The sequence below is a fragment of the Nothobranchius furzeri genome, chromosome 9, assembly GCF_043380555.1.
Source record: "Nothobranchius furzeri strain GRZ-AD chromosome 9, NfurGRZ-RIMD1, whole genome shotgun sequence".
Classification (NCBI taxonomy): Eukaryota; Metazoa; Chordata; class Actinopteri; order Cyprinodontiformes; family Nothobranchiidae; genus Nothobranchius; species Nothobranchius furzeri.
The window spans coordinates 43,439,632-43,465,707 of NC_091749.1; the positions used below are offsets into that span (position 1 = coordinate 43,439,632).

At 45.1% G+C, this 26,076-nt stretch overlaps 1 protein-coding gene across 1 annotated transcript; it reads left to right on the forward strand.

Moving 5' to 3' along the window:
* Positions 1-506: 506 nt before the first annotated feature.
* Positions 507-25,890, forward strand: LOC107381739 (mothers against decapentaplegic homolog 6). The gene is made up of 4 exons (XM_015953580.3): positions 507-1,793; positions 2,872-2,925; positions 3,288-3,365; positions 24,832-25,890. The coding sequence occupies exons 1-4, from the start codon at positions 1,058-1,060 to the stop codon at positions 25,464-25,466; spliced, it is 1,503 nt and encodes a 500-aa protein (XP_015809066.3). The 5' UTR covers positions 507-1,057; the 3' UTR covers positions 25,467-25,890.
* The last annotated feature ends 186 nt before the right edge of the window (positions 25,891-26,076 follow it).

Sequence of the window (26,076 nt, forward strand, 5' to 3'; positions counted from 1 at the left end):
TTTTCACAGGAAGCTCTGCAACAAAAGGCATTTAAAATGCTTCTAAACTACACCAGCATTTAGATGAATAACAACGTTGCCAACGTGAACGTGTGCTTCAGAAATAAATGAACTATTAAAAATTGTGGCTCAATCAAACAAAATTCAATTATTTTTGTTTAAAGAGTGTATTCTCTGTGATTGCTATTCTGCCAGTAACGAGCTTTTTATGTTTTTTTTTTTCATTACTAAGATAAAGAAAAATAAACAGTTTAAAAACCGGTCACAGTCTATAATTATTTGTCATTTAGACATCATTTCCAACATTCCAGGTTTTTGTTTAGAAAAAATCTTATGCTTTTATTTTGTCTGAGTTGACTCCCGTGTGCGCAACGGCGAGTCTCTCTCTCTCTCTCTCTCTCTCTCTCTCTCTCTCTCTCTCTCTCTCTCTCTCTCTCTCTCTCTCTCTCTCTCTCTCTCTCTCTCTCTCTCTCTCTCTCTCTCTCTCTCTCTGCGTGTGCGTGTGTGTGTGTGCGTGTGCGTGTGTGTGTGTGTGTGTGTCCGAAAAAGACTCGCAGGGGAGTGGAGAGCGGAGTAATTCCAACTCTCTAGAAGCAACAGCACGGAGTCCGTCCTGGAGTTCGGTACCGGAGCCTCCCGATCATCTCTGGAACGGAACCCTGGCGTTGGATTTGTTTTTTGCAGAACGGGACTTTGGTGTTGTGAGGAGTTATTCCGGGAGGAAGTAGGGGTTCTGATGGGTTTGTCGTTGTGGTCGGTGTAGGCTGCTCCTGAGCTGAAGAATATGAATGCTGAACTTTGTGCGGGATCTCCAGAGTGCTGTGGAGCTGAGGGCTTTATGGAAAGGCTGTGACTGGGTCCCTCTGCGGCGCGACCCGGGTCTGAGTCAGACTCTCTGATGCTGCAAGAGAGACACAAAACGGGGACCACCAGGTGCGCATGTTGCGCCCACCGTGCACAGACTCCTGGTCTTTGGCGACAAGTTTAAATCGATGTGGCATCCTCCCAGAGGCGGACGGGACCGACTGGGCTCATCCAAAACTGTCTAGGTTGTCGTATGTTCAAGTCGAAACGATCAGGACTTGTTCGGCGACTCTGGAGAAGCCGTCTGGTCACCGAGAGCGACGGGCGGTATGGAAGCAGGCGAGGCGATGCAGGAACAAGGGCAGGACGGAGTGGATACTCGGGCACGCTCCACGAGCAGCAGCCCGTGACACATTGTGACCCGGCCCCAGGACTCTCTGCAAAGGCTGGAGACCTGGCTGAAGGGGTGGAGAGGGAGGAAGAGGAGCAACCCGACGACGAACGGGGTGCCATGTGCGTTCCGGAATACCGGAACCCCGGGGGGGAGCAGGAGGGTGAGAGCAGCACGGTGACGTGTTGTTTGTTTGGGGAATGGGGTCTCAGACCTCGGAGTCCTTACTGGGCCCTGAGAAAAGATGGAGGTGGCCCCTATCGGTGCGCACCGAGGCGCGCGGGGCTGGACGAGGAACTGGCGAGCAGCGCGCACGCTTTTCTAAAGAGACTCAAAGAGAGATCCCTGGACGCCCTGGTGAAGGCTGTGGAAACCAAAGGAGGGATCAGCGGCGAGTGCGTCATGGTGCCGAGGACTGAGTTGAGGATCGAAGCGCATCACGTCTCTCCTCAGTATTTGTTGTGTAGGCTGTTCCGGTGGAGCGACCTGCCACTGTCAACACGACTCAAAGCGCTGTTCCACTGTCAGAGCTTCGGCGCGGCGGACAGCGCGAAGGTGTGCTGCAATCCCCATCACTACAGCCGGCTGTGCGGGCCAGGTAAGGACAGCAGATGAGAATCATTCAGAAAGTACCAGACACGAAGCCAGATCCATGAGGGACTCCTCAAGCCCTGCAGGTGAAGAGCCTGCCTGTGTCTAATTACACCCAAGGACAAAAATATATATGGATATTTACTTTAAATTCATTTTCTTGTAGCTGCAGAGAGAGGTGATAACACACACACACACACACACACACACACACACACACACACACACACACACACACACACACACACACACACACACACACACACACACACACAGGACAACTGATTTATTCTGAAAAGTAAATAATTGTAAAATTCCACAAACTTCCCAGTTTTATTTCATAATTTTAAATCGTTTTTCCACCAAAACTGTTACTGCTTCCCACAGTCCGAATGAAGGTCGCTCTCAGGTTGCAACTGGGCTCTTTTCCCTCTGACAAGGAGGTCCTCCGCTTGTTATTTAGGTGAAGGAGTGCCGATAATATACAGTTTGCATAGCGCTGGCGCCAGGCTGACGCACTGGGTATCTGACTGACTGAGAACTCCGGCAATTACTGGCTCTGCTCTTAAAGGGGCCACAGCCACAAAACCCTGTCCACTCTGGACAGGCGGGACTGGGGACTGACTGTCCCAGCAGCAGCTTTTAGCCGATTTCACTCAGAAGTTAAAGTGAATCAGTCTGTAACACAAGCAGAAAAAGCTCAAATGTTAATCTAATAACAAACACTAAAGTATGTGGTTAATAAAGACATTGGAGATCAACTTTTCCCATGTTTCAATGTTTTTTTCTCATAAGGAGAACTATGGATTATGAATTAGAAACAGTTCTTCTTACTGATCCCAACTGATTTCCATGAATAAAAAGTGTTTTTCTTTCCACGTAAAACACAACAAGACACATTTACTTCAGTCAAACCTGCCAGGCATCGTCAATGTTGAGATTGTTCCCGACATGTTCATTCTGAGAAACTTTCTTCAGATAGTTTAGTGTTTTTGACTCAACAACAAACTTTTCCTTACATTTTGATCGTTTCTGTGTTATTGAGCAGTAGATGAAATGTTTTTTTTTTTTTTTTTTTTTTACAGAATCCCCTCCACCCCCATATTCTTTGTCTCATTCAGATGAACATAAGCTACTGGGTGAGTTTTAGCAACACAACAGACCAGGAGATGACACTAGAGTGTGTCGTCACCATCATATTTTTAGACTGGAAGTGTGGATTATCTGTGTAAAGCTCCTGTTGTTGAAAGGGACACCCAGTTATTAGGTGTGAAGATCTGTTTGAGCGAAAATAGTTGTTCAGGAATCCTGTCAGTGTGGCTCCAGGGAGTAAAACAACCAATAAGGTGGATAGATCTGTTGATTATGCTGTTACTGTTTTTCTGGGGTTGCCACACGTTGAAACCTTCCATATAAAAGACACTTTAAATAAGAACTGATTCGGTCGGACCAGGATCTGACTCTTTTCTTATTTATTTCATTTTTAATTCCCTAAATCCAGACTCAGCCCTGTCTTACACTGAAACTGCGCCCCCTCTTCTCTCCAGTCCGCCTCACGCTATGCCAAGAGACTACACAGGTGAGTCAAGTTTTCAGTATTTCTGCACAACTATGTTTGTTCTTTTCTCTTTTCTTCGACAACGTTAGAGGCTGGAAAAATAAAATGCATTTCTGCACACAAGGCTTCACCCACAAATAAGCTTGAAGGCACAAACGGAAAAAGTTTGCACACACTCATTAATGCAAACACACATAACATGCTTCCTCCTCAGGTGTTTACACAAGAGAGTAAATTATATTTACTGGCGTTATCATGTTGTGCTTTCCTCCTCTATCTTCAAAGGCTGCCAAGCCAACCCAAACCTCCCGAGCATAAAGCTCCCATTGTGAGAGTGGCATTGAGGGCTCGGTGGGGGTCTGGGGGTCTGGCTATCTACATGCCGCAGCAGTGTAGCATTTCTGTCTCTCCTTCGTCTACGCTTTCTTCACAGCAAAATATTTCACCGGGACGGGGCTGCAATAAGATCCCCATGTATACTCCCAATCCCCTTTGCCTCTCTAACCACCCATCCCCCCCTTTTTTCTCTCTTTCTTCCCTCAAATCCCTTCATTCCTCTCTGCAATTGAGCAGTGGAAAGAGGCTGGCACTTTGGGGGCGGGGGGGAGCCATCCTGGCCGCTCTGATGAGGCGGCGGTGTAGAGTTTTGTGTGCATGTGTGTATATGTGGAAAGACAAGGGGGGGCTGAGGGCTGCATTGGGACAGGAAACAGCCCCCTCTAGATGATGAAACTGGAGCTTTATTTGTTTACGTGCTGGGGTCGGGTGGAGAGGTCCATGTAGCGTTAGAAGAAACCCACAAACCCACTCAATCAAGCCTCCCTGGGCTCACTTGCGGATGGTGTTGAAAGGTGAATGGGCACCTAAGTCTGTGCAGCGTAGTCACAGCATCACGGAGCTGTCCGAAGAGTTGGCAAAGTTCTCAGAGGGATACGTTTGGGGTTGGTTGTGTTGCAAAAGTTCATTTAAAACTTTTTAAAAAGTTGACAATTAAAGTTGAAGTTATTTAATTAAGTTGTGCTGGTGCAAAACAACTGGTGATCGGAAAGGGGCAGATATTCATCCGGACTGGCCAACTCAGAAATCAGACTTTCTTCGGAGAGCTACATCACAAGCAGCATGAAAAACATTCCAGTTAGTACCCGGTCTGTGAACTCGCTGTCACACAAACACCAATTAATTTAACAGCAACAGATATTTCATGATGGATTTTTTACCTCGAGAATCCTAACTTTCTAGTTAATCAGAAATTTAACAATATTATGTCTTCTGCTGGTTATAGGTCTCTCAGGAACATTAGATCAGCCAAAATCAGAAATAAGTATCAGCCCTGAGATCCAGAATCTGTGCATCTCTAGTTGTAGATGTGTTTATACTAAAACCTAAATACAGTTCCATAACCTTGTTGTGTTATAGAAATAAACAACAATACAGTTTTACAACTTTTACTTGCACAGTTGAACTCACTTTCCCCTGTTTTCTCTCTTATTGTTCTAAGAAACATAGCTACTTTTCTCAAATACTAATAGTTTATAGCTTACACTGGTTCATGCAAGTTCATTTATTGACAAAACGAGTGTTATTATTGGAAGCCATTTCCCCAAATCCTCCAACGTGTGTTTGGTCAGAGCCAGGAGTTGATCAGAAAACAAGTTTGAGGCTTAGATTCTGAGAAGTTTCCAAGCAGATTAATTGGAAAGGAGCTGTCTAGTGTTGAAATGAGAGGAAACACATTGGTTTTCGTACAAGAGTGTGTGTGTGTGTGTGTGTGTGTGTGTGTGTGTGTGTGTGTGTGTGTGTGTGTGTGTGTGTGTGTGTGTGTGTGTGTGTGTGTGTGTGTGTGTGTGTGGTCTCTGATCCCCTGCCCCCACACCAGAACCCTGGAGTCGAGTATGGAGCTCAGGCCAAGAGCATAAGTAGAAGCGATACTTAGATAAACAGAGGCAGCCAAAAAATCTGCATGCAGTCTTTTTTTGTTCATTTTGACAACATCTATGAATCCTTTTAGGATCTGGTCAAATAACAAGAAGTAAGCTGAATATGCACCCCACATGAATCAGAGAGCTTATTGTAGCTGGTAAATAAAAAAAATTGTTGATTTTGGACTGATTTTTCAGGAATCTTCATACACCTTTTTGTTTGGTTCAGGTGATCCTTACATGTATCATCTGAATGTGAGCAAAGCAAGCATGCTCGTTACCACTTTAGCATCTTTAGTTCAAAAGCATCTACGTAGCCTAGCCTAGCCAGAAAAAAGAAGTGGTTGCAGGGCGTGGTCCTTACATACCTTTGCCCTGGCCTCCTTATCATTGGCTTGGTTAACGTTCCCTTTAAACCGCAGAAAACAGACCTGCTTTGACATGAAGAAAAAAAACTTCTCCTGAAAGGTTAGTATGTTTATATCTGCATGGATCGTCCCACCGTGACTCCAACAATATGTGTTGTTCAGCGTGCGTGCATGTGTGTGTGTGTGTGTGCACTTGACAAGGGGGTGAGACAGGGAGGAATTTTTGTCTGACTCTCTGATAAGATCGTCTCAGTGTGTGCTCACATAGGGGCTCTATCAGGAAATAATCACGCGCGCGCACACACACACACACACACACACACACACACACACACACACACACACACACACACACACACACACACACACACACACACACATTTTCTCATCACGTTTTCTTTTACATTTTCATTGTATGTCTAAATAAGAGCTGACTTTCTCCTGGGTGAAAACTTGTTTCTCAGATGAGACGCTCTGTCTGCACTACTTGTACGAAGTCTCCCCTCTGCTGTGATACGCAAATGACTGAGACCTGGAATGGACATTGTTCATCTCACTATAATGTTTACAAGAAGGCTGACTTCTATATCAATGTGGTGCCAAAGATAAACAAAAAGGTGACGTTTAACGTCACGCAGGGCAGTAAAAAAAGTATTTATTAGCTTGTTTGTGACTTTTATTGTTTTTTTTTTTTCCATTTCACTTCCAAATCATCCCACTGTAGCACTTGTCTTTAGGTTTTATTGCACCTGAGTTTTTCTAAGCACAGATACTTCCTGGAGCTTTGACCCGCCTTGCAGCAGACCACTCACATCTTTTATAAGAGGGGCTCTTTTATAAATGAATATATAAATAATACACCTTGGAGGCAAAGGTGTGCTTCTTGCATGCAACTAGGTTGTTTTCCACTTTTGTTGTGTGATTTGTAGCTAGTGTCACGCAACCTCCCAGCACTGTGTTTTTCTGTTCCTTATCAGCTGGCAGCGTTGTTTCATGGTCTTGTGGATCCAGGACTCATATGAGCAAAGTAAGGCTTGAGGGCCAGAAGTGGTTCTTTGATTATATCTATCCTGTCATGGTCTGCGTCTGTATCTTCCTTCATGTGTCTCCTGATGTTTCTCCATCCCTCTCTAGATTCCCTTCTGTGTCTCATAGCACCCTCATGTGTCTTTTGTCTGCGTCTCAGTTAAAGTGTCTTATTTTGTTACCCTTTTAAGATCATTCCTCCCAGGTCAGCTCCAGCCTCTTTGTCCTCAGCTCAGTGTGTGTGTGTGTGTGTGTGTGTGTGTGTGTGTGTGTGTGTGTGTGTGTGTGTGTGTGTGTGTGCGTGCGTGACCTGCCCCTGTTTGGTGTTTGTGTGTGTGTGTGTGTGTGTGTGTGTACACATGTCCCTTCCCCAGTTCAGTGTATGTAGGTGTGAGTTTATGTGTGTCAGTGTGTGTATGTGTGAGTCCTTCCCTCAGTCTTTAGGTTTAGTTTTTGTGTTTTAGGTTTACCTGTCCTCATTTGGTCCTGTTTTCCCCATTTATATAAATTATTGTCACCTGTCTTCCATCCAGCCCTCACCCCACACACCTGCTGCTATTTTCCCTAATTACTCCTCCCTGTGTATTTAAGCCCTGTCTTGTCTCTGTCTTGTGTCGGTCCATTGTTTGTAATTCTGTCAGTCTCGTCTTGGATTACTAGTGTTCTTGGTCTTCACGTGTCTTGAGTGTTTTTGGATCTCCAGATTGTTATCTGGACTTTTGGATTTTGGCTTCCAGCCTTTGGACTTATTTTTGTTCTCCTTAAAATAAAGGATTTACTTATTCATCATCTCTGCCTCGTGTCATCCTGGGTACTGCATTTTGGGTCCTACCAACACTGAATCGTGACATAGTCTTTTTGTGAAATGAAAAATAACAACAGACTAAATCAATTTGAAACATTTAGACTTCAAATCTGACCTGAATGATCCGTGACACTTGGTCTCAAATCAGACACACGGCTGATGTGTTTCAAAGCAACCTCATGTCATATTTCATCTGACTTTTACGTCTTTAAGTGTGTCGTATTCTGTGATGGAGCAGGTTGGTTGTGAGATGATCCCACACGACATATCTTGAGATCTATATTTGCTTCCATAAACAGCAAGATAAGTGGGAATGTTACAATTCCTCATTTAGATTGGTGAGAAATCTTTTCACAGTCAGTCATATGTGAGAGGATATAATCCATCTTTAGAAAAACTACAAAGATGGCGTCAGCTCAGGAATGCTGCTAATTTGAAACAGCTTTCGCTTCAACTTTGGATAATTTAGACTTGGGCTTTTCTTTGAGTCAAGAGCACATTTGATGCATCCCCATGGGGAGCGGTGAGCTGCAGCCATGGTCGCACTCAGGAGCTATTTAGTGGTTTACCCTCCCAATGCAACCCCTTAAGCTGAGTGTCAAGCAAGGAGGCATTGGGTCCCCATTTTTAAAGTCTTTGGTATGACCCGACCGGGACTCGAACCCCAATCTCCCTGTCTCAGGGCGGACACTCTACCATTGGGCCACTGAGATGGCTTTATTAATGAAATGAACTGTATTGGAATGTTTACTTTGTGAAATGCCTTGAGACGACTCTTGTCATGATTTGGCCCTAGTCTTTGGTATGACCAAAACCGGGATTTGAACCCAAATTCCCCATTCCCAACTGGTAGAGGTACTTCAGTCCTTTATTTAAAAGAAAACAGATTTGCATTTGCTTTTTCTTCTTTGACATTGTAAGGTGGACTGCCCTGTTGACTGATTTAGTAGCAATGATTATGTCACGTTGTTCATTGCTCCGATTGGTCCTAGCGCTGCCCAACTGCATGTGGAGACAGTTTCAAAGACAACCGTAGATTCTGCCCCATGTCTGGGTTGTTTCAGTGGGTCGTGGCTAGACTATGCAGTATATTTACATATTTAGGATGACTTGCCAGGTAATCCAGCTCTTCATAAGCCAATGAAATATTTCTGTGTTATTTCTAATGACTTGTCTTCTCTGTCTCAAATCTAAATCTGCTTGTAATTCTGTCATGTTACTTGTTTTCATTTTTAGTCAGTATGATTATTTAGGTCACCAAGGAAAATTAGGGGACTGGCTCTGTCCAGTGTGTACCCCGCCTGATTGCCCATTGTTTGCTGGAGATAGGCACCAGCCCCCCAGCTAGGTAGCTGCTAACATTAATGTCAACAGTGAGCTACTTGCATTGATAACTTTAACATTAACAGCAGTGACAGTGATCTCATTACCCCTAACCCATGTGCCATGTATTTGCTCTAACATTACAAACACTAATGATTTATGACATTTGATTTAAAAGCTTTAATCTTCACTAAACAACCTTGGTACCAAGCCACTTTTTTGAATTCCTTATTGTCTACAAGTTGCAAAGCTTGTTAGGAATAGCTGAACGAGCTATTCTCCTAATTGTTTTTATTTGTAGGTAGCAGATAACGCCAAGTGATAACACTTCAAGGTAGAAGCTAATGGTGGTTATGTTAGAGCAGCTGCATGATGGCACCACAAGTTACAATTTACAAAAGATCAGATTAGTTGAATAATCACCAATTAGTTGACTATCAAAATAATAATTTGTGGCAGTCCTACTTAATTTTAAATTCTGTTTAATTGCATTCCACGTTTGACACTTTGGTTCTTTGACATAACTCTAAATGTCTATCTAAGAACATTTTCTAATAGTTAGACATGTCCTTGTTAGCTTTTGCCAATCAGTCAAACATTAGCTGACCTTGCTTCCGCTCCTTTTTCTCAACACGTGGAAACAAGTAGAGCAGTAATACTTAGTGGGCATTAGAGTGGCCTGGATCAACTGAAGTGAGACATGAGCGCTGCTCCCCGTCTGCCCTCACTAATCATATTTTGGGGGCTTGTTTTCTTAAGCAGAGCGAGGTATCGGCCAAACATCCTGTCTCAAAAGCCCGTCTGAATTTCAGCAGCATTAACCCCATGAATCAGGCCTTTGACTGATGTGGCGCGGCCGAGGAATGCCGGGAAATTGGGAAGGTATGGGGGGGGGGGGGGGGGGTCCTGAAGTGAAAGAGTTGGGAGGGAGATAAAGGGGGACAAACTCTGGGATACATGTTTGAACTTATCTTGTTAATACTTGAGAAATAGACGGAGTTCAACTGACATTTCTGGACGGAGGCAGATTTAAGGGCTTGCGTCGGCCTGTTAGTGAGTTTAGTTCCCTATGTGTGAAGTTTCCCAGGTCAGTGCAGGTCAACACAGTTTAAACAAGGTTATGCTGAGGCTCATTAGTAAAGAACTGACTAACAGAAACTCAAACCTGCAGAAATCATGTTTCAAGTCCAAAAAAAAATTCCAAAGACAGAGAAAAGTCCCACATTTGAATGAATCCAGTGATTATCTTTGTGTCTGCATCTCAATGGGTCCTCTCAGTGACCTGAACCTACAAACTGTTTGCTGGCACAAGTACAACACTTGCTCTTATGCCTGACTGAGACACATTAGACTATGGAATTCAACAACAAGTGCTGGCCCATTAACTAGTGGCCATTTCCTCGAATATTTTCCACCACAGTTCTTTTTCTATGAGGTACCTTAGGATGCAGCTCACTCCCAGACCTGCAGTCAGACTTGTTATATACTCACTCACACACACACACACACACACACACACACGCACGCGCGCGCATGCACGCACGCACACACGCTCATCATTGACTTCCATTCATTTTCATGACTGACCCTAACCATATAAATAATAACCTTGTCATTGTTTATCTTCAAATTATTCTTTTAAGTGCTGCTGTAACAAGTGAATTTCCCCACTGTGGGATCAAAAAAGTCTATTCTATATAACTAATGTTCATCTAGTCGTTATTAAGGGTAAAGAAAAAACTTTGCTGCAGTGCTGAAAACACCAAAATCTAAATGACCAAGGAAGAGCTCCTAATTTAAAACAAAGCAACAACAGAAAGCCAAGTAGGTGAGCATTTAAGACCATGGAGATAGATAACAGGTGAAGGTCAGATGGAATAAAGCTGATTTATTTTATTTTAGCTTATACACTGGCCAAAGAGCAGCGGATCTGTGATTTAAGACGGATGTTTACTAGTGAACTTTTCCTCTTCGGCACACAGCTTAGGATGCAGCTCACTCTGCAGTCAGGTTTGTCATAAAGATGTGTTGTACAGATTGGTTAAATACTAACACACACAGTGTCTGCTCTGCTGGTTTTGATGTTCTCTCTGCATGTCTGCAGGTTGTATCACAGCTTTCTCACAGTATGAAAATATGCACGTTCTAGTAATTGATATCCTTGATCATTTAAATTGACCGTTTGAGTTTCTGTAAATTCAGTTTTGTGTCTCTATGACATATTGAGGGCACCTCCACTTCTCAGACATGGTTCTGTCACCTCTTGTTTCTGAATGAGACTAAGCCAATATGGAGTCAATGATAACTTCCATCTTATTTCTCAATATGTCCCCAAACATTTGCACAAGAAACCTTTGTGTCATTATTGATGTGTTATATATATATATATATATATATATATATATATATATATATATATATATATATATATATATATATATATATATATATATATGTATATGTATATATATATATATAGGATGATAGAGCAGATAAATTATGGTTAGGAGATGAAACAGGAACAAGAGATTAATCCAGGAGACAGATGCAGGTAACGACCCAATTCAAGATGGCCACCACAGATAGTTAGCTTCAGGAAATGCCAAAAACAGATACAACTCAGACAGCTTTAAGGCCAATAAACTACAATTCCTTGTTACTATAGCTGAGTAGCTAGAAATCTAGACAGAGCGTAGCAGAAGGCAAAAGGATTTTGCTCTGCAGGTTGGTCTAGCCACGCTAACCTCAGCAGATCTATCATTTGTCCAAACAGTTTTGTGCATTGCCAATCACAGCACTCTGTTGGTTTGGTGGGTAGGATTAGCACCAGCTGCACTGCAGGTACTCTCCATGTCTAAAATATGCGTAAGCCAGGTCCTTACCCCAAAATTCCACTACCTCCGCTCCGCCCCGCCTTCCGCAGCCGCTCGCTTCCAAACTCAATTTTTACTGGTACGCTCTCTACAACGGCTCCGCTCCGGTGTGGAGACCAGAGGTGCCGCAGTAGTGGAACAGCTCTGATTGACTACAACGGGACCGATTTTGCTGCGGAGTTCGTGCCGGAGCGGAGCGGAGGTAGTGGAATTTTGGGATTAGTCAGCTTAAAGTTGTGCACATTTTTCCACTACGTTTTCTTTTATAAATCCCAAAGTTTGCGTGAAAAGTTGCTTACGCAGTTTTCCGTCTCCGTTTTGTGCGTAAGCAAACTTTATAAATGAGGCCCCAGCTCCCCACGACCCCAGGAGGAAGAAGTGGTTCAGAAAACAAATGGACGGAGGTTTCCCGTGGATGGTTTTTTTCTAGTTACTTTTAGACAGGTAGAAAATAAAGGGTTCGTCTCGTCTCTCGTCTCGTCTTCCTCCGCTTATCCGGGTCCGGGTCGCGGGGGCAGCATCCCAACTAGGGAGCTCCAGGCCGTCCTCTCCCCGGCCTTGTCCACCAGCTCCTCCGGCAGGACCCCAAGGCGTTCCCGGACCAGATTGGAGATGTAACTTCTCCAACGTGTCCTGGGTCGACCCGGGGGCCTTCTGCCGGCAGGACATGCCCGAAACACCTCCCCAGGGAGGCGTCCAGGAGGCATCCTGACCAGATGCCCAAACCACCTCAACTGGCTCCTTTCGATCCGGAGGAGCAGCGGTTCTACTCCGAGTCCCTCCCGAATGTCCGAGCTCCTCACCCTATCTCTAAGGCTGAGCCCGGCCACCCTACGGAGGAAACTCATTTCGGCCGCTTGTATCCGCGATCTCGTTCTTTCGGTCATTACCCAAAGCTCATGACCATAGGTGAGGATTGGGACGTAGATCGACCGGTAAATCGAGAGCCTGGCTTTCTGGCTCAGCTCCCTCTTCCCCACGACAGATCGGCTCAGCGTCCGCATCACTGCAGATGCCGAACCAATCCGCCTGTCGATCTCCCGATCCCTCCTACCCTCACTCGTGAACAAGACCCCGAGATACTTAAACTCCTCCACTTGAGGTAGGACCTCTCCCCCGACCTGGAGGTGGCAAGCCACCCTTTTCCGGTCGAGAACCATGGTCTCAGATTTGGAGGTGCTGATCCTCATCCCAGCCGCTTCACATTCGGCCGCGAACCTACCCAGCAAGAGCTGAAGGTCAGAGCTGGATGAAGCTAGGAGGACCACATCATCCGCAAAAAGCAGAGACGAGATTCTCCTGCCACCAAACTCGACACACTCCACACCACGGCTGCGTCTAGAAATTCTGTCCATAAAAGTGATGAACAGAACCGGTGACAAAGGGCAGCCCTGGCGGAGTCCAACCCTCACTGGGAACAGGTCCGACTTACTACCGGCTATGCGGACCAAACTCACGCTCCTCTGGTAAAGGGACTGAATGGCCCTTAACAGAAAGCCACCCACCCCATACTCCTGGAGCGTCCCCCACAGGGTGCCCCTGGGGACACGGTCATAAGCCTTCTCCAAATCCACAAAGCACATGTGGATTGGTTGGGCAAACTCCCATGCCCCCTCCATCACCCTTGCAAGGGTATAGAGCTGGTCCACAGTTCCACGGCCAGGACGAAAACCACATTGCTCCTCCTCTATCTGAGATTCAACTATCGATCGGACCCTCCTCTCCAGTACCTTGGAGTAGACCTTTCCAGGGAGGCTGAGGAGTGTGATCCCCCTATAGTTGGAACACACCCTCAGGTCACCCTTCTTAAAGATGGGGACCACCACCCCGGTCTGCCACTCCCTAGGAACTGCCCCCGATGACCACGCAATGTTGTAGAGACGTGTCAACCATGACAGCCCTACAACATCCATAGCCTTGAGATACCCAGGACGAACCTCATCCGCCCCCGGGGCTCCGCCGCTGTGTAGTTGTTTGACTACCTCAGCAACTTCTGCCCCCGAGATCGGACAGTCCATCCCCAGGCCTCCCAGCTCTGGTTCCTCCTCGGAATGCGCATTGGTGGGATTGAGGAGCTCCTCAAAGTATTCCTTCCACCGTCCGACTATAGCCTCAGTTGACGTCAGCAGCTCCCCATCCCCACTGTAAACAGTGTGAGCGAGTTGCTGCCTTCCTCTCCTGAGGCGCCGGACAGTTTGCCAGAACCTCTTTGGAGCCGATCGATAGTCTTTCTCCATGGCCTCACCAAACTCCTCCCACGCCCGAGATTTTGCCTCGGCAACTGCCACTGCTGCACCCCGCTTGGCTATCCGGTACCTGTCTGCTGCCTCCGGAGACCCACAGACCAGCCACGCCCTGTAGGCCTCCTTCTTCAGCCTGACGGCTCCCCGAACCTCTGGTGTCCACCAGCGGGTACGGGGGTTGCCACCACGACTGGCACCGGCCACCTTACGGCCACAGCTAGCAACAGCCGCCTCGACAATCGCAGAGTGGAACAAGGCCCACTCGGACTCAATGTCCCCCACTGCTCTCGGGACGTGGTCAAAGCTCTGCCGGAGGTGGGAGTTGAAGACCGTCTTGACAGGTTCTTCTGCCAGGCGTTCCCAGCAGACCCTCACTATGCGTTTGGGTCTGCCAGGTCTACGCGGCATGTTCCCTTGCCATCTGATCCAACTCACCACCAGGTGGTGATCAGTTGACAGCTCCGCCCCTCTCTTCACTCGGGTGTCCAAAACATACGGTCGCAGGTCAGATGATACGGCTACAAAATCTATCATCGACCTGTGACCTAGGCTGCCCTGGTACCAAGTGTACCGGTGGGCATCCTTATGTTCGAACATGGTGTTCGTTATGGCCAAACTGCGGCTTGCACAGAAGTCCAATAACAAAACACCGCTCGAGTTCTGATCAGGTGGGCCGTTCCTCCCAATCACACCCCTCCAGGTCAAGCTGTCATTGCCCACGTGAGCATTGAAGTCCCCCAGCAGGACAATGGAGTCCCCTGATGGAGTACTATCTAGCACTCGTCCCAGGGACTCCAAAAAGGGTGGGTACTCTGAACTGATATTTGGCCCATAAGCACAAACAACAGTCAGGACCCGTTCCCCGACCCGAAGGCGCAAGGAAGCTACCCTCTTGTCCCCCGGGGTAAACCCCAACACACAGGCAGAGAGTCTCGGGGCTAACAAAAAGCCAACCCCAGCCCTCCGCCTCTCACCCGGAGCAACTCCAGCAAAGTAGAGTGTCCAACCCCTCTCCAGGTCTCGGGTTCCAGAGCCAATGCAATGTGTCGAGGTGAGTCCGACTATATCAAGCCGGTACCGCTCAACCTCTGCCACAAGCTCCGGCTCCTTCCCCGCCAGCGAGGTGACGTTCCATGTCCCAAAAACTAGTTTCCTTGTCCGGGGATTGGACCGCCAAGGCTCCCGCCTTGGTCTGCCACCCGATCCACACTGCACCGGACCCTTCATGTTCCTCCTGCGGGTGGTGGGTCCACAGTTGGACGAGCCCATGTATCCGGTTCGGGCTGGGCCCGGCCGGGCCCCATGGGCGAAAGCCCGGCCACCAGGCGCTCGCTCACGGGCCCCAACCCCAGGCCTGGCTCCAGGGTGGGACCCCGGTAACCCTCCGGGCCGGGTACTCCGACTCTTCGTTTTCACCGCCATGAAAGATCCTTCGACCCGTTCTTTGTCTCACCCTTCACCTAAGACCAATTTGTCATGGGAGACCCTACCAGGGGCACTAAGTGCCCCAGACAACATAGCTCCTAGGATCATTAGGGCACTCAAACTCCTCCACCACGATAAGGTGACGGTTCAAGGAGGAGTTCAACTGACATTTCTGGACGGAAAATAAAGGGTTAATTGATATAACTGACAATTAATTCAAATCCTTTTCAAACATGGGAGCAGATTTCCGTTGAGGTTTACAGAGCAATTCAGAGTATGACTGGCATCTGATTGGGCCATAAACCGAGTGAAAAAGCATAATAAAATTAGAGTCTCACTGTTATGGTGACGACTGTTGCTTTTAACCTCACCAGTGTGCTGTGTGTGTGTGTGTGGGGGGGGGATTAAATACCAAGCAGCAATTGAAATGATAATTTTTCTACGTGCTGGAGCTTGTTGAACAGGTGGTGTGATGAGGGACTTATCGGTTCCTCGCTGGTGGAGGTTTTACTGCCATCGCTGTAATGAGGGTAATGGATTTGAACTGGGTAAGAGAGGGGAACAGTCACTGCATTAACATACATTCAACTAACATTAGATGAAGAATCAGGTGTTGAAAACATACCTAAATCACTGGAAACAGCTCATAAACCATAAGTGGTTAGACATAGGTGGAGCTACCATACAGGAAGTTGTAATATTACCCTCTCAGACACCGGTATTATCAGAAGTCTGCTTCATTAAAATAATAAGCTTGATGTCATGAATTAAAAATCAGTTTCATGTCTTCTGCTATTCTTCACCCCTCCTTTCCACCGGAGCCGTCAGCAGCACGTTACTGTAGCAGCACGTCTTGCTCACGTATGCTGCTGCTTGGCCCTTCCCACGAGATGCGAAGCAGCAGGGGAGCAGCTGTCACCGACAGAGCACGAAGTCACGCGGCATTAGCAAAATCACGTGTGACTTTGTCAGTAAACACAACAACAAGCAGGAGAAAACCACAACATGGCTCACATAACTCACCATCTTACCCCAAAACCACAGATACGTCACTCCATGCGTTATCCTTCTTGACGTTGTCTTTATAAAAACTGTGACTGAGATCAAACAGGATTGGGTACTTCTCTACTTTAGTAATTAACCTTTCGTCGTCCATTATGGAAAAACAAAGGAGGCCGCTAGCTAGGTGATAACTTTTTTTAAAAGTAAAGCAGCCGGAAGGCAGTACGTTTCTTTATTCTGAAAATCTCAGCAAGCTTCGCTCCATTTCCGCGTCCGATTTCCTGTATTTCCTTCCCCAAAAATGTCGAACTTGACCCGTTTCAGAGGCGTAACGCGTAGAAAATAGAACTGGCGTGTAAGGGCCGTGACATGCTGCTCCTAAGACGCGGCCGACTCGTGCTGCTGACGGCTCCGGTGGAAAAGGTTCTGTTTACCACAGCGGTTCCTATCAGCAGCTATGACGTGCTGCTGACGGCTCCATCACGGCTCCGGTGGAAAGGAGGGGTTTGTTTCATTAAACAGTTGTGCTATATGAGCTGCTGAAGCCTTTGAAGTCTTTAATGCAAAAATAAAAAATAACCCGTTACATTAAAAATGTTTAGAATCCCTCAAGATACAAAATACTTGAGGTTTCAAAATGCTCAGATTTGATGAGCAGCGAACATTTGGGGGTTCCTAACAGAGCATGCATTAAAGACCAAGTTCTCTGAGAAACTGTTGTTATTTATGAGATATGATTTGTCACTCTGAGATCAAGATGCAGGCTAACGCCTAATTTATACTTCTCCGTCTGTGTCAGTACAGAGACACGCAACGCCATTACGAGTCGTCGCAAGGGCTCTCCAACAGACTCGCAAGGATGAATGGAGTAGAGCCTGCTTTTCTAACTATCTGTCAAAAGTGACGGAGATCGCTAGCCTGTGATTGGTCAGGACACTGCTTCCTTCCTTTGTCAACAGCACCGCCATCCCCTCTCAAAAAAATAAAACGAGAACCAAACAAATCTAGCGGCAGACACAGAGGAGATTAGAGAACGCCTTGCAGAAAAAGTTTGAGCATGTAGCAGCTAACCGTTAGCATTATAGCAACTCCACAACATGGCAGAAGTCCTTCAGGCTTGTATTATTTGTCGAGACAAAACATCAACGTTGCAAAGCAAACTGAGTCAGTGGAAGAGTTGAGTTGCTGTTAGCCAATCAGAGGAAGAGATGTCTGTAAATCAGGAAATAAAACACCAAATCGTGCCGTCTTCTGCTACCCTCTTCTCTGGTTGACTTTTAGTTTCTGAAACAGGAGCACCAGAGCTTTTTTCCCTCAGAAATGGACTCTCAAGACATTGATTTATACTTAAGCGAATGCAGCAAATGTATTGAAAAAAATTGTGAACTTGGTTTTTAAGGCTCATTAGCAGAGGTGTGACCAAGTCGCTGTCATGGTCTGTGTCTGCGTCTCACCTCATGTGTCTCCTTTTGTCCTCCATTCGTCTCTAGGTGCTCCTTTTGTGTCTTCTAGCGCCCTCATGAGTCATGTCTGCGACTTCCTCATGTGTCTCCTGGTGTTCCCCATTTGCCCTCTAGGATTCCTTCCTCAGACATCCCTCTCCCAGGCTCCTCCCTGATTTAGTAATTGTGTTCACCTGGTCCCTCTCTCCACACACCTGCAATTCATCTCCCTCTCATCTTCCCAGTCTATATAAGCCCTGTCTTGTCTCTGTGTTGTTGTCGGTCCATTGTGCATTTGTCAGCGTTGTTACTCGTGCTCTGTGTGAGCTTTTGGTCTCCAGGTTTTTTGTGCTTTAAGAGAGCTTTCGTTGTCCTGTGGTCAGGACTTTTTATTTTATTTTTTTTTGCTCGCTGCCTTTGGGATTTACTTTTGTTTTCATCCTGCAAATAAAGGATTATTTACTTCATCTCCTGCCTCGTGTCATCTGGGTATCTGCACTTTGGGTCCTAACTATCCCCACAACGTGACAGAATAGACCGACCAACCAGGACCCCGTGGACCCAGATGTACCGGTACGATGGAGACCCTGAATCCTGTTGGACTTTCGTTCAGGATTGTGCAGACTGCTTGGACTTGAATTCGTCAGAGTTAAGTCCAAGTTCTTAACTTTGAGTTTTCAAGTCATAATCAAGTAATCTGTCCAACTTCAATTTAATGACAATGATAATAAATAAATTCCAGAAATAAAGTTTCTTAAAGCTTCATTTATTTGCTCAAACAAGCAGAAAGTTCAACTGAAGTTACAAGTTACAAAACCAGAACCAAGAATGATTTATGGTTTTATCCATGTCATATCACTTTTGTGCTAAAATATCAAATGTGCTCAAGTCATCATCATCAAGTCAACAGATGCAAGCCAATTCAAGTCGCAAGTCATTGGCGTTCAAGTCATAAGTCTTAATAGATTTTATCATCAAGTCAGAAGTAATTGAAATAATGATTCGAGTCTAACTCGAATCCAAGTCATGTGACTCGAGTCCACACCTGTGCTTATTAGTCATGAAACTTGGTTCCAATCTGAGCTTTTTTTTTGTCACGTCATCCTATTTAAGCCCATCTTTCTGTTATTTCTGTTTTCACTTCTGCTGATGAGGACATTCTCTAAACAAGTAGCAGAATATGTATTACTTGCTGTCATTTGCCCACTCTCTCCCCTGCGCTCTTTGTTTCTCGTCTTCCCTCTCTCTGTCTTTGTAACTCACATTACTCCTCCCTCTCTTTTAGTCTGTTGTCAGGCAATCACAATTTAAAATAAGGTTTAAATTACATGACTGGCTGTGGCTTTCTGTCGTTCCCTCAGAGTTTTTGCCAACTCGCAATTTGGCTTTTAATGGAACACTGCCATGCTGCTGAACCTAAAGATTCTTTGCAGATGTGGACTCTACTCTGACTCTATGGAAACTGTCGCCGGTTCAGCGAAGTTGCTAAAATTATCTCGCCAACCCTTTTCCAAAACATTGCTAGCTGGCTTTTACAGGTGCAAAATTCTGACTTTAAATGTTACTTAAAAATGTTTTATTTGAAACACGGAAACTGTGACAAAATGCGTTTAGCGAGCATTTCCTGACTGTGTGACTTTTGCGTCTTGAGTGTGTTTTCAGCTCCACACCATTGTATTTCTGTGCGAGCTGACAATTCCTCCAAATAAGAAGGAATTTCATAAATCCCCAGTCAGAGCAGAACAAATAGATCTATTCCACCAATAAATGAGCGTAATTATGTTGTGAGGAGTGAAGGCCGTATAGTGGGACCACGTGAGGCTCAATGAGAGACTTGTCAACTTGACCCCTGTGACTCTGGGAGCGGGGGGGAGGGAGGAAGTGTTGAGGAAGAGGGCCTGTCCAGGAATGTGTTGGGAGGGGAGACTTGTCAACCAGAGAGAGAGATCTCCAGCTCCTGCACAGCTTTGTCTCTAGATTCACTGAATTCATCTTGAAGGAATCTGAACTAAATTCATAATCTGTCGAGGTGTCATAATACTTGCAGATGTGCATGGAGGAGCTGCAGAATTACAATAAATCCTGGGACTATAAGCTAATTATCTAAAACAAGAGATGAAAGGGAGTGTTGAATAATAGAAAAAGCAGCTAATCAGAACAAATTAAATAAAACCCAATTCCTTCTAAAATGTCGAATGTGTCATGACAATACGGTCATGATGTTAGACCTGAGATCTCAGGAGTGCAGCAATACGCACGAAAGCCTGAGCGGCTCTGGCCGTTTGGCACTTTGAAGTCAGCAGAAGAAATGCAGGAAACTGGTTACTTTCGCTCTTCCTTCTTGAGGAGCTTTCTGCTTCTTGAATCTGTGCAGGAATTTCACACACACACACACACACACACACACACACACACACACACACACACACACACACACACACACACACACACACACACACACACACACACCTATTAGAGAACATGTCCTGCTGCCTGTAAAAAGCCCCTTTAAGTGAACATAAATCATTATTAGCAAACGTTTATTTCGTTTCTGCAATGAAAAAAAATGAGAAGGAAAGGTGTGTGTTCAGGAATGTGCGTGTGTGTGTGAGTGCATGCGTGTGTTGGACTCTAAAGACCTTGTCTGCTGATAAGGCCGCTCACTGATGGCAGAGATAGTTGAGACGCCAGCTTAAATGTGGCCTGCTGGTTTGAAGTTGCCCGGTAATGATAGTTGTCTCAAACAACAGAATCTACCATTTCTGTGTGGAGAGAGGGAGACCAGAGGGAGGGATTTTTTCTCCTTTTCTTTTCTTTTCTTTTTTTCTTTTCTTTTATTTTATTTCTACTTTTCGGAGATGTTGGCAGGAAACTTGAGCAAATGGAATCATAACAAAGCCTCTGACATGCGACCGACAATGGTCAGTGGCTAAATCCTATCCTTCACTCTCGCCCCCACCCCCCTCCTCCTCCAACCCACCCAGTTCTTTCAGCACAGTGGAAGAGTCTAATAACTAGAGGGGAATCTAATCCTTGGCACTGGATGAAAGACGAGGGTCTCCCTCCCTCCCTTCCTCTCTTTCTCACAGTCTCTTTCTCTCTTTTCATTTTTTCCATGGATTCTGGTTATGCTTGGCAGGTTCTTTCTCTCCCTCCCCATTGCTCCCTCTTTCACCTGGTCTTTCCCCCCGATCCGCTACATCCCCTTCTTTCCTCCCTGACTTCAGTTCACTTCGTACAGGTGAAGACGGCTCAGGCTAAAGTGAGAATCAGGTAGATCCAAAGCCATTTTGAAGTGTGTCACATCTGGGAAACCATTATAAACAAACAAATACTACTACCAATATTACCATGACTTCCTGAACAGCCTCTGAGCAGAGAAATAGATACAGCTCTACAGGACTGGTGAGCTAATGGCTGTTCAGAGGGCTTCCAGGACTAAATTGCATCACTGCAGTTGTAAAACAGCTTTAAATCACATTTTACAGTAGGTCATGTATTCCTAGTTTAACTTTTCACCAATGTCATTTTCACATTATGTGGTTAATTTTGCAGAAATATTTCAGAATCCTTTCATATTTGATCCCTGTTAGCAAACGTTATACGTGTCACTGTTTGTAAATAATCATGTAATAAAAGATGATGGTGATGAAGAGGGCTGTAAATCAATATTAACATGAGTTTTAGGAGCTGTTTTAAAAACGTTAGGTCATTTCTGTGCTCAGTCTGGTTATTAGCCTATCAGTCCTTGTAGATGTAAACTCTATTTTTCTGGCCATTCAAGAAGTCTACAGTAGGAAGAATGATTCTTATTTATAGCTTTTATATAGAGATACCTCAAAAAAGTGCAGATTTTATCTGTTTTCTCCAGCCTAAAATAGTTGTTACTATCATCATTAAAGATCTCTGATCACCATGTGCCATGCGGGTCTCTTATGCCTTTTTGAACACTCAAAACATGAAACAAACCCATCATTCCGTTTCTTGTCAGTGTTTGGTTTTAGACATTGCATGCCTAAAACAAGTTGTTTGTGATTTCACAAATGGGGAAATTTGAATAGATCCACCTCTCATGTGCATCGGAGCTTCTCAGCTTATAGCAGTCCGAGAGCGGGGGTTAGCTACAGCTTGTTTTCTTATTAACCAAACCCTGAAATGGCTCATTCTGGTAGGTGCTGGAATTTCTAGAATAAAATAGCTGAAATCGCATCATGTGGGAGGGAATTTGTGCAAAGATGTTTGTATCAACCAAAGAACTTTTATAGCTTAAGAAAAAAAAGTCATAATATGTCTCCTTTAAGTCAGATGTTGTCCTGCAAACTTGGATTCATTTAGGACAAATATGTTTTTTTCTATCATAGAGATGGAGGCAATAGTGTCAGTTAAGTTTGATCAAATCTTCAATATCAAACCATTAATATGTTAAATACTGTTTTTTATGATTAAAATGTATTGTTTGGTGTTTTTCCACCATACTTGGTCAGGAGGCATCTGTGAGCCATAGTGGACGCCTCAGTGAGATTGGCACTAAGAAACAGTGATTGTGAGGTGAAATAACAAAGGCCACTTATCTAATTGGTAAACAGAGCTGTTAAATGGCGGTTGGCTTAAACGCTTGCAGGACGCTGTAATTGCTGCCAGCCCTCACATGCAGATCCAGACATGCACATTCAACATCACACACCGACACGCTTTTTCTACTTCCTCCGCACAAACATAAATACGCTGATAACCTTTAGTTTGAACCCCTCTTTAAAAATTCCATTGAAAAAGTCAGTTATCCTCCATCTCCCGGCCTCCTCCTCCTCCTTCCCCCCCTCCTCTTCCTTTTCTGTCTCCCTCGTCTTTCTTACACAAGCTTGTCATACCTTTGGTTGGATGATAGCCAGGCTGAGCGTGATGACACCAAGGACTGTGCCAGAAACATTAAACATGTCTTTCTGTTCCACTCGGACTGTCAAACACTGATGGGAATCATGATTTAGAGATTTGAACTTCCAAGCACATCAAACGTTAGCTTAAAACAAGAAAAAAGCAGATTATTTGACTCCTTTAAAACTCGGCAGAATCCAAACTCCAGGATTTTAACGTGTCTGTGTCTCTTCATGTGCAGCAGACAGCTTTGATGGATTCAAACAAACATGACATTTGCTCTCATATATGATACAAAATGACATAAAGTTGCTACATCATGCATCCTAAAAACCTCCAAAAAGTCAAGGTTTGTTCTGTGTTTACATTTGGAATTAATTTGATCATGAGCTCATAAAGTCTCCCTGTGATTCCCCAGACGTGTTTGTGTTGCCTTATTACAGGGAAGAGCACAGCTTGTAAAACTGTGTGTGTGTGTGTGTGTGTGTGTGTGTGTGTGTGTGTGTGTGCGTGCGTGCGTGCGTGCGTGCGTGTGTGTGTGTGTGTGTGTGTGTGACAGAGAAAGAGACTGAGTGGGAGAAAGAGCAGGAGAGATCCTGCTTGCTGCTCCCTTATTGGAGGCCTGTAAAAACTCCAAACTGCAGGAGTTGCCAGTCTGGAATTCACTAATGGCACACGTGGGCCTCAGATGAGAAGTGCAATTTTGTGTGTGTTTATGTGTGTTGGAATTGTGCTTTGTGCATCAGAGGGCACAATTAATAAAGGGACCCTTATCATAAGGAGTAAGTCAATATTTTATTTTGCGATTGTGTGTGTGTGTGTGTGTGTGTGTGTGTGTGTGTGTGTGTGTGTGTGTGTGTGTGTGTGTGTGAAGTTGTCCGCACAACCCCTACTTGGAGCATCTGAAACAGAACTTGGTGAAATGGCAAACCGAGCAGCGTCTCCATCTTGGTTTCACCTCAAAGCAGCTTGTTAACGACGGAGCGTCCATCTGTGGATGAGGGGGGGTTACCCAGAATATGAAAGGAATGGGGCCACGGGCACAAGGTTCTTTAAATCCTCTGTGTCAATAGAGTCTCTGGAGCAAAATAATGGCATCACTCTGTGTGGGAGTTAATGTGAGCTGATAGCATGAGGGCTGGGGGGGGGGGGAGGGGGTCAGGGATTCACAAGCTTGTGCTAGGTCGACAGAGAGCTGAATGCTTCCAACCCTCTACTCCCCTTTCCACTGCTCTTTAACTCAGGAGCTGAAGGGAGTGATGGAGGGTGATGGTGAGGGATGTCAGTGGAGGAAGTGGGTTGGTTCTCTTTCAGACTCAGACAGACAGGTGACTAATTAAAGTGAAATGCTGGATTAAATAAAGACAAAACATTTTCTTCAAACCATTACACAAGACAGACTGGCCCATTTGTGAATCTGTGTATCACTTTTTGAAGCCATTCTTGACTCATTCAAGACTCTTCACACTTTAATTTTAAAATGATAAACAGCGAAGGCAGCAAACCACCTGGAACACTACAATTCTGACTTGTTTTTCACAAGATTTTATTACAGTACCTGTTTCAGGTTAATGTTGCTAATAATTAATTACATAAACTCATGTTCATTGTGTGCCTTTGAACTTTTGGGGATTAATAATGGAGACCGAAAACACAAACTATAGGATGGTTTCCATATAGACTGGGTTATAGACCAAAACAATGATGCACTGCACGACACTCACCCCGCAGAAAAATAACAAACCTAAGAGCCGTCCTCTCAGTTATTGTGCAGTCTGGCTGCACAGTTTAAAAACATACAGCAATTGTGTAAACATAATAATTGAAGCTAGCTGATCAGCTCAAGTGTGGGAGAGCTCTGCTCCTCCCCACCCTAACAATATTTGAATCAGCTGCATCACTAACAACATAAAATTAGTTGTCTAAGCATCTCCGTTCATTTTCAGATAAATTAATTTACATGCTTTGGTTCCACATTTCACTTTAGCCAAAATTCTAACTTATTAATGCTTTGGCTCGGCCCTCAGCAGGGGGGGCAATGCGGGGGTCCAAGCCAGCTGTCAGGGTGGCCCTGGCCCGCCCTGGACCCTCCCAGCTCTAGAATCAACCCCCATCTATATTACGGTGAAAGAAAGATTAGTGGGTTTTAACATGATGACTAACTTCTCCTCTTGTTTTCCTCCTCTCAGACACTGGTACCTCCATCGGCTCCTCCACATCTGGCGAACATCGCTCTCACTGGTGCAGCGTTGCTTACTGGGAGCAGCGCACCAGAATGGGTCGCCTTTATCCAGCCTACGAGCCCTCGCTCAGCATCTTCTATGACCTACCTCAGGGCACTGGCCTCTGCCTCGGCCAGCTCCACGCAAACGCCTACCACAGCCGCCGGGATGACCTGGGCGGCCACGGCACATCAGACCTTTATAGACATCGCAGCAACGGAGCTGGAGTGAGCAGCAGCAGCATACAACAGATTCGCAGAAAAATCGGTTTTGGCATTGTTCTGAGTCGAGAGCCGGATGGAGTTTGGATCTACAATCGCAGCCAGCATCCGGTGTTTGTCCACTCACCCACACTCAACCCACCCAGCGCTCCTGGGCTGAGCGTGAACAGGGTGATGCCAGGTTTCTCCCTTAAGGTGTTTGATTATGAACGTTCCAGCTGGATGAGGGAGAATGGTGTGAAGCCTGAGTCCGAGGAGGGGCCCTGGGACCCCCACAGTGTCCGGATCAGTTTTGCTAAAGGATGGGGCCCCTGCTACTCCAGACAGTTCATCACCTCCTGTCCCTGCTGGCTAGAGGTTTTGCTCAACAACCACAGATAACACACACACACACACACACACACACACACACACACCACACACACACACACACACACACACACACACACACACACACACACACACACACACACACACACACACACACACACACTCGTCTGGACTCAGTATCCCAATTTTAATCTACCTAGATTTAATATAAATTTATATATTATATAAATATATATTTTACATGTCAATACTTGAGTCATTTTTATGATGCAATTATTTATGTATAATGTTTATTATGTGTATATGGACAATGTAAAAGGAACAAGAATATGCACTTTGATTCTAAATATGCATTACTGATTTCATGTGTCTGTAAAAGTCACAAAAACTTGGTTTATGTTCTCATTATTTTTCAGTTCCATCAAAACGCGACAAACGTTGTCAATAAAGCATTTATATAAAATAAAATCTTTTGTTATGGTTTTGACTGACAATGTCTCAACAAACGTTAGATTCTATTGCATTATATTGTATTATATTATATTATACTATATCATATTATATTATATTATATTATATTATATTATATTATATTATATTATATTATGGTAAGTATGTAAATAAGTACATTTTATTTATATAGCGCTCCTCACAGACAGGG

Bases quoted from the DNA above. Each gene is read 5' to 3' on its own strand.
- LOC107381739 (XM_015953580.3), top strand. From the start codon at position 1,058: ATGTTCAAGTCGAAACGATCAGGACTTGTTCGGCGACTCTGGAGAAGC. The intron at 1,794-2,871 runs GTAAGGACAGCA...TTTTTTTTACAG, and splicing joins CAGCCGGCTGTGCGGGCCAG to AATCCCCTCCACCCCCATAT. The intron at 2,926-3,287 runs GTGAGTTTTAGC...CCCTAAATCCAG, and splicing joins AGATGAACATAAGCTACTGG to ACTCAGCCCTGTCTTACACT.